Source organism: Rhinopithecus bieti, unplaced genomic scaffold, assembly GCF_001698545.2.
Source record: "Rhinopithecus bieti isolate Rb0 unplaced genomic scaffold, ASM169854v2 scaffold_77291, whole genome shotgun sequence".
Lineage (NCBI taxonomy): Eukaryota > Metazoa > Chordata > Mammalia > Primates > Cercopithecidae > Rhinopithecus > Rhinopithecus bieti.
The window spans coordinates 418,953-433,453 of record NW_016829743.1 but is presented as its reverse complement, the minus strand read 5'-3'; the positions used below and the strand labels follow the sequence as shown (position 1 = coordinate 433,453).

The window sequence follows — 14,501 nt, the reverse complement described above, 5'->3', positions numbered from 1 at the left end:
TAATTATTTTGCCCATTAGTTGATTCAGTTGCTTCATAGCATTGATGGTCTTTACAATTTGGCATGTTTTTGCAGTGGCTGGTACTGGTTGTTCCTTTCCATGTTTAGTACTTCCTTCAGGAGCTCTTGTAAGGCAGGCCTGGTGGTGACAAAATCTCTCAGCATTTGCTTGTCTGTAATGAATTTTATTTCTCCTTCATTTATGAAACCGTTTCATAATTATGTTTGGATATGAAATTCTGTGTTGTAAATTCTTTTCTTTAAGAAAAGTTGTTGGCTGGATATGAAATTCTGTGTTGTAAATTCTTTTCTTTAAGAAAAGTTGTTGGTTGGATATGAAATTCTGGATTGTAAATTCTTTTCTTTAAGAATGTTGAATATTGGCCCCTACTCTCTTTTGGCTTGTAGGGTTTCTGCTGAGAGATCTGCTGTTAGTCTGATGGGCTTCCCTTTGGGGGTAACCTGATCTTTCTATCTGGCTGCCCTTACCATTTTTTCCTCCATTTCGACCTTGGTGAATCTGACTATTATGTGTCTTGGGGTTGCTGTTTTCGAGGAATATCTTTGTGGTGTTCTCTGTATTTCCTGAATTTGAATGTTGGCCTGCCTTGCTAGGTTGGGGACGTTGTCCTGGATAATATCCTGAGGAGTGTTTTCCAACTTGGTTCCATTCTCCCCATCACTTTCAGGTATACCAACCAAACTTAGATTTGGTCTTTTCACATAGTCCCATATTTCTGGGAGGATTTGTTCATTTCTTGTCACCCTTTTTTCTCTAATCTTGTCTTCTCACTTTATTTCATTAAGTTGATGTTCAATCACTGATATCCTTTCTTCCACTTGATCGATTCGGCTATTGAAACTTATGTATGCTTCATGAAGTTCTTGTGCTTCATTTTTCAGCTCCATCAGGTCGTTTATGTTGTTTTCTACACTGGTTATTCTAGTTAGCAATTCATCTAACCTTTTTTCAAGGTTCTTAGCTTCCTTGCTTCGGGTTAGAACATGCTCCTTTAGCTCGGGTGAGTTTGTTATTACCCACCTTCTGAATCCTACTTCTGTCAACTCATCAAACTCATTCTCTGTCTAGTTTTGTTCCCTTGGTGGCAAAGAGTTGTGATCCTTTGGAGGAGAAGAGGTGTTCTGGTTTTTGGAAATTTCAGCCTTTCTGTGCTGATTTCTCCCCATTTTTGTGGTTTTATCTACCTTTAGTCTTTGATGTTGGTGACTTATGGATGGGGTGTGGATGTCCTTTTTGTTGATGTTGATTCTATTCCTTTCTGTTTGTTACTTTTCCTTCTAACACTCAGGCCCCTCAGCTGCAGGTCTGTTGGAGTTTGCTGGAGGTGCACTCCAGACCTGTTTGCCTGGGTATCACCAGCAGAGGCTGCAGAACAGCAACCATTGTTATCTGACCCTTCTTCTGGAAGCTTCATCCCAGAGAGGCACCCACAAGATGCCAGCCAGAGCTCTTCTGTATGAGGTTTCTGTTGGCCCCTATTTGGAGGTGTCTCCCAGTCAGGCTACACAGGGGTCAGGGACCCACTTGAGGAGGCAGTCTGTCCATTATCAGAGCTTGAACGCTGTGCTGGGAGAACCACTGCTCTCTTCAGAGCTGTCAGGCAGGGACGTTTAAGTCTGCTGAAGCTGCACCCACAGCTGCCCCTTCCCCCAGGTGCTCTGTTCCAGGGAGATGGGGGTTTTATCTGTAAGTCTCTGACTGGGGCTGCTGCCTTTTGTTCAGAGATGCCCTGCCCACCGAGGTGGAATCTAGAGAGGCAGTCAGCTTTGCTGAGCTGTGGTGGACTCTGCCCAGTTTGAACTTCCCAGTGGCTTTGTTTACACTGTGAGCATAAAACCGCCTACTCAAGCCTCGGCAATGGCAGACACCCCTCCCCCTACCAAGCTCCAGCATCCCAGGTCAATCCCAGACTGCTTCACTAGCAGCAAGAGTTTCAAGCCAATGGATCTTAGCTTGCTGGGCTCCGTGGGCATGGGACCCGCTGAGCCAGGCACTGGAGGGAATCTCCTAGACGCTGGTTGCTAAGACCATGGGAAAAGCACAGTATCTGGGCAGGAGTGTACCATTCCTCCCGGTAAAGTCTCTCACAGCTTTCCTTGGCTAGGAAAGGGAAATCCCCCAACCTCTTGCACTTCCTGGGTGAGGTGACGACCTGCTCTGTTTTGGCTTGCCCTCCATGGGCTGCACCCACTGTCCAACCAGTCCCAATGAGACGAACCACATACCTCAGTTGGAAATGCAGAAACCACTCGCCTTCTGTGTGGATCTCACTGGGAGCTGCAGACTGGAGCTGTTCATATTCAGCCATCTTGCCTGACCCTCCCTGATTTGCATTTCTCTAATGACCAGTGATGATGAGCCTTTTTTCATATGTATGTTGGCTGCATAAATGTCTTCTTTTGGGAAGTGTCTGTTCATATCCCTCACCCAGTTTTTGATGGGGTCGTTTGTTTTTTTTCTTGTAAATTTGTTTAAGTGTCTTTGTAGATTCTGATATTAACCCCTTGCCAATGGATAGATGCAAAAATTTATTCTCCCTTCTGTAGTTGCCTGTTCCACTCTGAAATTAGTTCCTTTGCGTGCAAAGCTCTCTAGTTAATAGATCCCATTTGTCAATTTGGCTTTTTGCCATGCTTTTGGTTGCTTTTAGTCATGAAAGTCTTTTGCCCCATGCCTATGTCCCTAAATGGTAATGTTCGCCTAGGTTTTCTTCTAGGGTTTTTATGGGTTTAGCTCTTACAATTTTAAGTTCTTTAATCCCATCTTGAGTTAATTTTTATATAAGATGTAAGGAAGGGAGCCAGTTTCAGTTTTCTGCATACAGCTAGCCAGTTTTCCCAACACCATTTATTAAATAGGGAATCCTTTCCTCATTGCCTGTTTTTGTCAGATTTTTCAAAGATCGTATGGTTGTAGATGTGTGGTGTGATTTCTGAGGCCTCTGTTCTGTTCCATTGGTCTATATATCTGTTTTGGAACCAGTGCCATGCTGTTTTAGTTATTGTAGCCTTGTAGTATAGTTTGAAGTCAGGTAGCATGATGCCGGATGGAGGCCATTTTTATCTCGTTCAAGGTCACATCCCCAGTGTTTAGTTTAGTACCTGGCACACAGTTGGCAGTTAAGTGGTTACTAAATGAATGACTAAATAATAAGTATTTATTAAACAAAATGATGTGTAGGATTCATTGTTTAATGGGTACTTTTTGTTTTCTAAATATAATATAATATTGACTATGCCCTTTTAAACGGCACATTCTGCCCCTATCACAGGCAGGCTCCTTTCCCACACCCTTTTTCCTTTGAAAATCTCTGTGCTCGGAAGTTAGATATTGGAATTACTTCCCCCTGTGTCTTAAATTGCCATGAATTCACCCTGTGTTTTGGATTGTTGTTGCATCCTGAGAGGGATGTTCTTCATTCCTTGGGTCATTAGAAGTCAAAGGGAGAATGAACAACAGAATACAAGGTGATTATGAGACATCCAGGAAGATACCCAGTCAGCAGAACCTAGGGAAACAAATCTAATTATAGGACATAAATAATAAGAGAAACTAAGCGAGAGAGGTAAGGAGGAGCCAGAAAGAGAAAACTAGGATGATGTGACCTAGAAAACTAGGATAATGGGCATTAAAAGGAGGGAAACCTCAAGGGTGATGGGGGGATTGTGTAATGTCAAATGCTGCAGGGAGCACCAGAATGCAGAGAAAAGATCTCTGCCTCTAGAGGTTGATATCCTCCAAGAATGCAGCTTTAGAAGAGTGGGCTAGGGGTGAGGAAGCGAAAGCTTTGGACATAGCCATTCATTCTAGAGGTCTGGTAGTAAAAGGTCAGTGATGATGTCCCCCTCTTTTCTTCCCACAGGGAGTGCTTTTAGATAGCCTCTGGGAAGGGGAAAGTCAGGGGGTCAGACTTGCTCCCCCTCCATTTGAGAAGTCACTTCTTAGCCCATTCTTTTCATCACCTTGAAACTCAGGGTGAAATGTCTATCCAGTGACCTAGGACAGGGTAGCCTTCTCTCTGTTCTGCATCCAGCTATGGCCCTGCTTCCTCATATCAATGTACACAAAGAACCCTGAGGGAGGCTAAATGGTAAAAGCTTCAGGTAAGTGTCCTAAAGCTACCTGGGGTTCAGGTGTTGACTTGAGGGTGGCATGGGGTGTGGACAAGTGAGATCAGACATTGTTATTTTGGGACTAGTTAATGTGCTCCTTTGACCAACATGATGTGGGGCAAAGCTTTATGGTGTAGGTAAGAGGTTGGAAACTTAACTATTTTCAGTACTAGGTAGGTATCATAAGTTAGTGAAGTAGGCAGGGCAGGCCAGAAGTGAAATGTGAAGTGCAAGCCCCGTTTAGAATAGGACAGAGGCTACTCAGCACCAGCTAATTGTTGCCTCATAGGGATGTGGTCCCAGCATGCATAAGGCACAGAAGCAGGGAGAGTCTGGATTATTCTAGGAGCTGAATAAAGAATAGTGTGGCTGGAATGCTGTGAAAGGAGTAGAGATATGAGTAGGGGTCTTGTAGGCCTTGTCAACATTTTGTGACCATGCAGTGGGAATGACTGGGGGCTGGCAGAGAGGGAAGAGTATTTTTATTCCCTTTCATTACCTTTCCAGGACAGCCAATCACAGCCATCTTACCTTATTCAAAGTAGTTTAAGGGGCTACTATTTCTTCAATTCTATAATGAAAATATTAAAGAACAAGCTTACCTCCTGGGCAAAGAAAGTTTGTTTTTTGGTAGGAATTTTGTAAGCATTGCATGTTTTCTTCCCTGCTTGCAAAAGGCATAATTTATCTTTTGGGAATGGGGCATCCGGGTCTTAATGTATTTAACTTCAGTACAATACATTAGGTTACTGTTGATTAAATCCATTTGTTTCCCACAAGAAAACAAAAATGATTAGTTATATGGTGAGTACTGAGTAGTTTTCAGTTTTGTAAAGGAGATCTGATCGAGAGTGTCCCATAACAATACCATTTACTGATATGAAAAAGCACAGTAGAAGAAAAGGCTTGATAAGAGAAATCGAGTTTTGATTGTTTTTATTTTTATTTTTTTAGACAGAGTCTCACTCTGTTGCCCAGGCTGGAGTGCAGTGGCATGATCTTGGCTCACTGCAACCTCTGCCTCCCGGTTTCAAGCAATTCTCCTGCCTCAGCCTCCTGAGTACCTGGGATTACAGGAGCCTGCCATCACACCGGCTAATTTTTGTATTTTTAGTAGAGACAGGGTTTCACCATGTTGGCCAGGCTGGTCTCAAACTCCTGACCTCAAGTGATCCACCTGCCTCGGCCTCCCAAAGTGCTGGGATTACAGATGTGAGCCACCGCATCTGCCCAAGAGTTTTGATTTTTAAAAAACTTTGATATATCTACCAGATATGCAAATGGCGATGCTAAGTAGGCAGTTAATGAGGTAAGCCAGGAGGTCAGGACTTAAGATGTGTTTGGGAACCATTAGCTTATAAATGCTATCAAGGCAATAGGAATGGCTGACATCAGATAAGAGTACATAGATGGAGAAGTGAAAGGGACCCACATGTGAGCCTTAGCTTCAGTCTTTACTGGTCCTGTGGAGGAGGCAGTGGATCTGCAAAGAGCCTGAGAAGCAGCTAGGAAGGAAGGAGTAAAACTGGGGGAATGTAGTGTTACAGAAGCCAAGAGAAGAGAGTGTGGTATTTATGATAAAAAGGGAGAAAGTTGAAGAGATTGAAAGAAATAAAACAATCAGGAAGTCTGTATTTTAGTAACTGGTCTATAATGATATGTGAGCTGAATTTTCTTATGAGTTCTTTTCTTACTCACTTCTTAGATATCCACAGATATGCCCTTAGTTTTTGTTTTGTCTGTGATCCTCCCCAGTGCAGTCCAGACTCAGGGTAGATTCTGGTAGATTTCCTGCTCTAGATGAATTAGTAGTGCCTTCCGTGACATATCCCCTAATTTTCTTGCTGATTTTGGGCACCCTAGATGTTGCAAATATTTTTCTACCTGCACTGACTTTACAGATTATTCCTTTTCCTCCTCTGAAGAAGCTTGGAAGTCTTCAAAGTTTCCACACACACACACACACACACACACACACACACACACACACACACACACAAATTACTACTTTTTGGGGGGGAGGTCTGCTTGAAAGGAAAGCACTCTCTTACCTGCCCAGTGAGCTTTCCCCTGAGCTTCAGGTCATCTTGCATGAACATGGCAGTAACCCTCTTTTTTCTCTTTTCTTTGAAGTCTCCATGAACCTGTTCCTTGGAAACTCTTCCTTCTTCTTGATTAAACTTCCCTGTCTTGTCCTACTCCACTGACTAATGATGTAATTGATGGCTAACATTTGAGATTAATTAACTTTGATGAGCTTTGTTTTTCTTTTCTATTCTTTTCAGCCATTATTTCAGTTCATCCCCACTGCAACTCCCCAACCCCTTCCCTTTGAATCTTGTGGTCTTGAGAGCTAGTCTTTGTCATATGTCTTGTTGTGCTGAAGGTTTGTGAGATGATTCTGTGTAATTCAGTAATAATAATTAATTTGTACTATTATTAATTTGTACTAATTATATCAGTAATGATACCAACAATGCTGACTGCCATTTATTGAACTTCTTTATGTGGCTGAGAGCTATGCTAAGGATTCCAGGTGTATTGTCTTATTTCATTTTCACAAAACCCCATTACATATTCATTTATTTACTAAAAATTTGTTTTGAACACTTGCCATATACTGGATACTGTGTTAGGTGCTAGGGTTACAGTGATAAACAAAACAGTCTCTGTTCCTGAAGAGCTTAGGGTATAGTGGGAGAAATAGATGTTAACAAAGTAAAAATAACTGTTTAATGATGCGATAAGTGACATAGAAGCTATAACAGAATAATAAGATCTATTTTATTTTACTTTATTTTGTTTAGTTTTATTTATTTCTTTTGAGACAGAGTCTTGCTCTGTCACCTAGAGTGGAGTACATTGGCACGATTTCAGCTCACTGGAACCTCCACCTCCTGGGTTCAAGTGATTCTCCTGCCTCAGTCTCTCAAGTAGCTGGGATTTTAGGGGTGCACCATCACACCTGGCTAACTTTTTTGTATTTTTTAGTAAAGACAGGGTTTCACCAAGTTGGCCAGGCTGGTCTTGAACTCCTGACCTCAAGTGATCTCCCCACCTTGGCCTCCCAAAGTACTAGGATTACAGGCGTGAGCCACCACACCCAGCCTAGAAGATTCATTTTAGATACAGTGGTCTGGGAAGGTTTCTCTTAGGAGGTGACATATTTAAATTAAGGCATAAAGAATAGGAGGACCCCAGCAGGCAGAGGAAAGGCCTGCAGGAAGATGTAAATAATTAACACAAAGAACTTTTCCTTTAATAGAGAAACTGAAAGAAGATCAGGGAGGTTACATAGAGAGTGTCAGAAGGGTAAAGCTAGCTGAGGCTGGAGGTGGGCCAGACCATCCAGGGCCGTGGAAAATATATTTCTTTCGTGTGCATTGGGAAGCCTTCAGGGTTTTAAGCAGGCAACTGAAGGATCCAATTTATATTAAAAACATTACTCTGGCAGTCTTGTGGAGAGGAGGTTAGAGAGGGACAAGAACAAAAGTGGGGAGAACTGTTCTGAGGTTAAGGTAGGATTCAGGTTAGAGGTGGTGATGGTGGGATACAGGATGGTGGTCAAGGAGTTGGGGGAGCAGTGGAAGGTCCAAGAAATATTTCTAAGGTGGAGTCCAAAGGGCGTGGTGACAAAGACACTGGAGTCCAGGGATGACTTAGATTCTTGGCTCAAACAATGGAACTGATGTGATACCATCCTGTTCCTTTTTCAGTCTGGGAGACTAAGGCTCCAAGAGGTTAGGCAATATGTCCCAGGAGATGCGTCTAATAAACACTGTACAAGTTGAGCATCCGAAATCCAAAAATCCAATATCCAAAATGCTCCAAAATCTGAGATTTTGAGCACCACATTGACATGAATGAAACTCAAGGGAAATACTCATTTTGAATTTCGGATTTTTGGATCTGGGATACTCAACCAGTAAATATAATGCAAATATTCCAAAATCTGAAAAAAATTTGAAATCTGAAACATTTCTAGTCCCAAGCATTTCAGACAAGGGATGCTCAACTTGTATCAGGATATGAGCAGGGCCCATCTAATTCCAGAGAGTACACATATAACCAACATACTGTATTATTTCTCAACAAGTCAATCCTGCTGCTTTCTAAAGGGAGAGAAATGGTTGTCTTCTGGATTATAAACTCTCTGTCAACCACAATTCCATTTGCTTAGTTATCAAAGAGAGAGTCAATGTGCTGGTGTGTTATCTTTAGCATGTTTTGGCCTGAAGTGGATTGGAATATATTGTTTGAATCACATGCTGGAAATGATGTTATCCTTAGGTGTTTGACCCAGGTGAGCAGTTTTAAATCTGAAGGAGAGGAGATGATAATCCTATCCTAGATATTCAAATTCCTTTGCCAGGAACAATAGGAACCAAGCTTCCTGCTCTTCGTTCTCTCTCATGGGATCAGAAGATGTGTCATTCCTGAATTCCTTTGAGGCCTTTCAGCAACTTACATGACGTTGTCAAGGGCAGTTGCCCTGGAAAAAGTGGGTTTACTCTGTGGGAAAAAGAGGAAGATGAAGTAGGTTAATTGGAACTGGAATCTCAGCCCACCCCTCATAACTACAGAGGAGGATTGGAGACTACTGACAGGCAGATAGTAGAGATATTGACAGCACAGGGCAGGATTAAATTAAAAAAATGTAATTTGAAAACTCGGTTATGCATGGTGACCCTAACACTAAATAACTTGTTGGATATGTTTTGGTGATGTCCCAAGACTTTCCGTATGCTGCTGGTGTTTGTGCATCTGTAAGATGACCCTTTTATTTTTACTTTATTTGCAAAATCATAGGTCTGTGGAGAGAGGCAAGAATATAAAAACGTGGAGCAATCATGAGTTTACCTCTTTGGAATGATTAATTGTGGAGTAAATTGTGACAGTAGCATTTTTTATAGGTGTTGAAATTTCCGTTTCCTGTAAAAAGAATCATACCAGTTTGACTTATACCAAGACAAAGAGATTAATGCATAGATATATATAGATATATTCTTAGGAAAGACTGTGTGACAAAAAAGAGAATATGTCAAAGTTCTTCCAGAGGAAGGCCGGGGAATGTTTAGTGGAAGACCAAGCACCACTAGCTAACAAATCTGTGAGGGTTTAGTGGCATTTCCTGAGCCCCAAACAGAAGAGCAACATGGCAGCAAACCAGTGGGCTCAAGAGCCAGAGAAAGACAGCCTTGCTGTATGAAGGGAAGGAAGTATTCTTGTCCTTTGTCCACCTCTACTTTCCTTCCTCCATTTTTTAAGAAAGAACTTATATACCAGATAGTTATATTATATGTTTTGTCTCAAATTTTTACTAGTTATGACTGAAACTGCCCATTTTGCCTGCTCCATCTTTTGCTATAATTCTAACTGCCTGGTCATCATGTCATTGGGGTCTCCTCAAGCATGGGGAATGGGTAGAATAGGAACACTTGGCCTTAAGAACGACTCTGCGTGGAATGCACATTACAGAAATAATAGCAGAAGTCCCTACGCCCCTCAAAGAATCTACTCAAAGATTTTGACACTTTAAATTAAAGAAGTATTTAGAGAATTATCAAGACCTCGACTGGTCACAATCGTTCATGCCCGTAATCCCAACACTTTGGGAGGATGAGGCAGGCAGATTACTTGAGTGCAGAAGTTTGAGACTAGCCTGGGCAACATGGCGAAACCCTGTCTCCACAAAAAGTAGAAAATTTGTCCTGATGTGATGGTGCGCACCTGTAGTCTCAGCTACTTAGGAGGCCGAGGAAAAAGGATCACCTGAGCCTGAGGAGGTTAAGATGCAGTGAGCTGTGATTGCGCCACTGCACTCTCCAAAGCACATTTTTTTTTTTCCTTTTTGCTAAACAGAAAGCTAACACATTTGTGGGAAATTAGTGTTTTGGTTTGTCAGAGTGTGAGTTAACTTGTCTTCAAGAGGAATTTGCAAAGGCAATAGAAATGTCTGAGCAAGTGAGAGTACCCCTTTTTGCTCCCTGTCATCAAGGAGCATATTTTGCAAATATAGGTGAAGGGAATCCAAGATTTCTAGATAGATCATTGCTTACATAATTTGGAAAATGCTAAGCTTTCCTGGCTTATTTTTCAGAAGACATGAAAACTGGCCTCTCAAAATGTATAGTATTATTTAGAGACGTGCCACCTGCAGGTCCTTTATTTAGGGGTGGTGGGGAGCTGCGGATGCATGACAGATGAGTTGCTGATGCTTGACCAAGGCCATCCTGTTATGTTGTAGATGAGAGGGGAGGAGTGAAACATTACTCATGGTTTAGTGGCCTCTACTGTGCCCCCTTCCCCTCTTGAGAGACTATTTCTGAGCTCCCCTAAGACCCCTACATCCACAGTGAGAAGTCAGTCCCCTGCTATGGAACTATGTCCATAGGAAACTTTCAAACTTAGTGGAACTCTGACCCATTCAGCAAGTATTTACTGATCATTAGGCTAGGATACAGGGCAAGAGAGAGGAAGACATAATTTGTACTTTCAGTCAGCTTGTAATTAAGCTGAAGGGACAAAACTTACTGATGTATCAAGCAGTTGGAAAACGGTGTAAAGCAGGGTATGAATAAACATGCCCTTAAGGGTGAGAACGGCAGACACCAGAGTGGTCTAGCACATAACTTTGCTGCCCCTGTTGCTGTGGCTGTCTTCTCCTCCCCTCAATGGTCATTTGATCAGTCAGATGGTTATGGTGACAAGTTTGTGAACAATGGCTGTAAAACTGACAACACAATGGCATATAAAGCTGAAAGGACTCACCCTGTTTGAATGAGTGACTGAAGCATACACAGTGTTGTTCACTGGAGAGACTGAAATATACTCTATGTTCCCCGCAGACTCTGCTGTTAACATAGGAAGGCACAGTCAATGGCAGAAGGACTCTGGGACTGCTCTCCCAGGACCTCGCCCTCCCCAGTGCCCACTGTGTCCCCAGATAGGCAGGTGTTTGAAGCACCTGCTTTCCTGAGGGATCACTCATTCTTGACAGTCTTTGGAGTTCTGGGTGAACCTTCTCAGTCATGTGGTCTATTTCTGACCACATCTCTTGGGGTAGGAGGTGGTGTTGAGGTCCCCTAAAGCTTCAGAGTCTCCCTCAGGCTTCACATGTGGGTCAGGAAGCTCCTGGGACCAAATAGCACTGCCTATGGAAGGGCTAAAGACACCTTGTTGGCAAACATAACAAGCCAGTTATTTCACATACAGGATATTATTAAGCTTTTCAGAGGTCCCTATAGTGGATTTGATTATTTTGGAGATGAGGAGCTGGAGGCTCAGAAAACTTAACTGACTTGTGCAAAGCCATACAGGCAGTGATGAAACAGGAACTCAAATTCATGTCTTCTGGCTTCAGACCTTATGCCTTTTCCTTTACAAGCGATGTCATGCATCACTCATGCGTGAAATGAGACCCAAAGCCAATCTGAGTCCAGAGCCTGTGTTTGTGTTTCTATATCATGTTTTCTCTTTCCACTGTGTCTATCCATTGCCAAAACCCTGGCTCAACAGTAATGATGCAGTCAGACAGTTTGGTTTTGTGCCTTGGATGCTTTAATCCTGCCTGTGCCCTGGACTTGCTGGGTGACGAGGGATGATCCCTTTCATTGGGACTTAGTGTCTCCATCAGCAGGGTGGTGAATGAACCTGATATCACCAAGAGAAACTGTGTGAGTGACTGGTTCACATGCCTGTGCCTGTGAACCATGTAGGACCCATGATTACAGGTCATCTCCCCTCACACCATGTGGTCTGAGTAATGACATTCTGACTCCTTCCTCTGTCATTATCCAGCCCTCTGCCATCCCCCTTTCTCTTCCATTTGGCTCTTCCCATCTGCTTTATGATGGAGAGTTAAGAGTCTGAATGCTCACCAGGGCCCTGTGTTCGCTGAGTAGACAAAGGTAGAGAATCTGAAAAATAAAACCAGAAAATTTAAATGTGTGACAGCAGTGGGAGAGGCATTTCACCCCCAACCCCATGAGTGTTGGGATGTGGTGGGAGGGGACCCAAAAGGAAGGGCAAGCAGCCCTGAGACAGGGTCCTACTTTTCCCTGTAGGATATTTCTCTGAGGATATTAGCAGGTGCAAGATCACACCCCAGGATCATCTCAGTGGACTAGCTGAGCCGGGGTTTGCAGCCTCCCTCCCTCCTCCTGTCCTCCACAAGAGATCCTTGGGAATCAGAGGCCCCAAACTCTCAATCCCTGGAACCCTGGAGAGGAGACAAGTAGGAAGAAAGGAAACCTGCCTCTTCTTTTCCTCAAAACAAGTAACAGCACTATGATGAAACCGGTGACTATGCATGTCCCAAAAACCACAAACAGAATCATTTTGGTATCTATATATTGAATTTTAACATCTGAAAAGAGAAAAAAGAAATGACATTTGAGACACATCAAGTGAGGCCCACTGTTCTTGGAGCCTTCATGGAGCCTCTTCTAGGCCATATTTGGGGGCTAGGTAGGTTTATTTATACCCAGAGGCTTTGGGGTGAGAGTCCTATGTGGCAGGCAGGGGAGGGTGGGGCCCAGTGGAGTGGTGGGGAGAAAGCAATCGTACCTTCCCAGGCCTTTGCTTTTGGGTTCTGAGTGGGTTGGAGGAGGGGTTGGGGAATGGAGAGGAAGGAAGGAGAATCTGCTGGGAGTACTGAGAGATGCAGAGCTCCAGAGGGCATCTGTCCCCTCCCAGCAGCATTTTCTGCCTCCCACTGGGCCACTGTTTTGGAAATTATGTAGGATGTGAGGACGCATTACACCCCACAGCTGCTCAAGGCTCTCAGACCTGAGGCAAGCTGTTACCTCCGCAAAGCTTCTGGGCAGAGACAGAGAAGGATAAATTGCTGACAGCATTCTCTGCTATGCAGGTGTAGTCCTGTTCACTGGAAATCCTGGGGTCCCAGGAGGTAGTGATGTTTGGCTCACTTGAAAGTGTGCTTCCCAAGGCCTCCCATCTGAATGAGACATTGTCATCTGCATCCTCCACAGAGCAAGTCAGATGGATCTCACAGGTCCTATTCCGAAATAGCTGACTGTAATTGTTAACTTGTATGTTCCTCAGTTGTCCTGTTTGCAGAAAAATAAGATCCAGATTAAGGACAAATGTCTTGGCTCAGCCCCCTGTGAAAAATATCCTTCACCTCAATGTATTTCACCTTTGCTGTATATTATGGTCTGTAGACTCTGTAAAGGACTCTGCTTTTATTGCCCAATTGATGGTAGCAAGGTCTGGGATGACCAAATGATGTGGGACATCAGTATGGGACAGGATAGCCAGCAGAAGAAGTGGGAAGGGAGAGACTGAGGTTTCCATCAACTAGTTGGATAGTTTTGGGGTGGTCATTTTATATTTCTGGGCTCCAGTTTATCCCTGGGGTCTCTTCTAGTACTTGCACTCTGCCCCTGTGTAAAGACAATTTGGAGACCAAGCTGAGAATTCTGAGGGCACCTCAGTGAGGTCAGAAGCCAAAAGACCAGGTGCAAGAGTCCTGTTTCCTCTGCTATCAGAATTACCTAACTGGGGTGGAAGATGGAAGCATCACTTCCTTGGGGAATTTAAATCTATGGGGATCCTGGTTCTCACTGTATCTAAAGCTGGCTCCAATAGTGAGAAAGAGACTCAGATGTAGAAGGTCAGCAAGAGAGAAAGGAAAATGCTGAGAACCAAAGAACTGGGGGAGGAAGAAGTGAAGAAGCTGAGAGAGCAAGCAGGCAATTCTGGGGAGCAAAGAATTGCAGCATATCTAGGCATGTGAGAAGACGTGATGCAGATATTTCTGAGAGCAAAGACCAGGAAATATTGCCTAGTAAGACGTAACTGTGAACCAATGGGAACATGGGAGCAAAACAGAAAAGGCCACTGACTTAGCCTTGGCCTAAGGTTTGAAGTAAAGGTGACCCAACCAGGAAGAGAATGACTCCAATTCTGTGACTAGAAGAGACTGAGTAGTGCTTTAAGCTTAGTTGAGTAGGGGTTATGGAGTATCTGTACTGAAATCTTACCAGAACAGAGTTTTCATGTATGGGAAAAGTGTTGGATTTGGAGTCAGGAAGACCTGAATTAAGATCATGGCTTTGGGCCGGGCGCGGTGGCTCAAGCCTGTAATCCCAGCACTTTGGGAGGCCAAGACGGGCGGATCACGAGGTCAGGAGATCGAGACCATCCTGGCTAACATGGTGAAACCCCGTCTCTACTAAAAAATACAAAAAACTAGCCGGGCGAGGTGGTGGGCGCCTGTAGTCCCAGCTTACTTGGGAGGCTGAGGCAGGAGAATGGCGTAAACCCGGGAGGCGGAGCTTGCAGTGATCTAAAATCCGGCCACAACACTCCAGCCTGGACGACAGAGCGAGACTCTGTCTCAA

At 43.6% G+C, this 14,501-nt stretch overlaps 1 protein-coding gene and 1 long non-coding RNA gene across 8 annotated transcripts in view; one reads left to right on the top strand and one right to left on the bottom strand.

Moving 5' to 3' along the window:
- Positions 1–14,501, top strand: part of LOC108524051 (uncharacterized) — a 96,295-nt gene that overhangs the window by 38,273 nt on the left and 43,521 nt on the right. The gene's annotated exons all lie outside the window — the stretch shown is intronic.
- The window catches only part of SLAMF6 (SLAM family member 6), a 40,278-nt gene continuing 32,475 nt past the window's right edge, over positions 6,699–14,501 (bottom strand). Inside the window, exons 3-8 of one of the 7 annotated variants that reach the window (XM_017864870.1) lie at positions 12,942–13,205; positions 12,392–12,502; positions 12,015–12,053; positions 10,906–10,985; positions 8,995–9,066; positions 6,699–8,646 (exon numbers count right to left, since the gene is read on the bottom strand). In XM_017864870.1, the coding sequence (XP_017720359.1) occupies positions 8,599–8,646; positions 8,995–9,066; positions 10,906–10,985; positions 12,015–12,053; positions 12,392–12,502; positions 12,942–13,205 (614 nt within the window). In that variant the 3' untranslated portion in view covers positions 6,699–8,598. Of the gene's footprint in view, positions 8,647–8,994; positions 9,067–10,905; positions 10,989–12,014; positions 12,054–12,391; positions 12,503–12,941; positions 13,206–14,501 lie in introns of all 7 variants that reach the window. The other 6 variants (XM_017864869.1, XM_017864876.1, XM_017864871.1 and 3 more) reach the window with 6 other exon arrangements.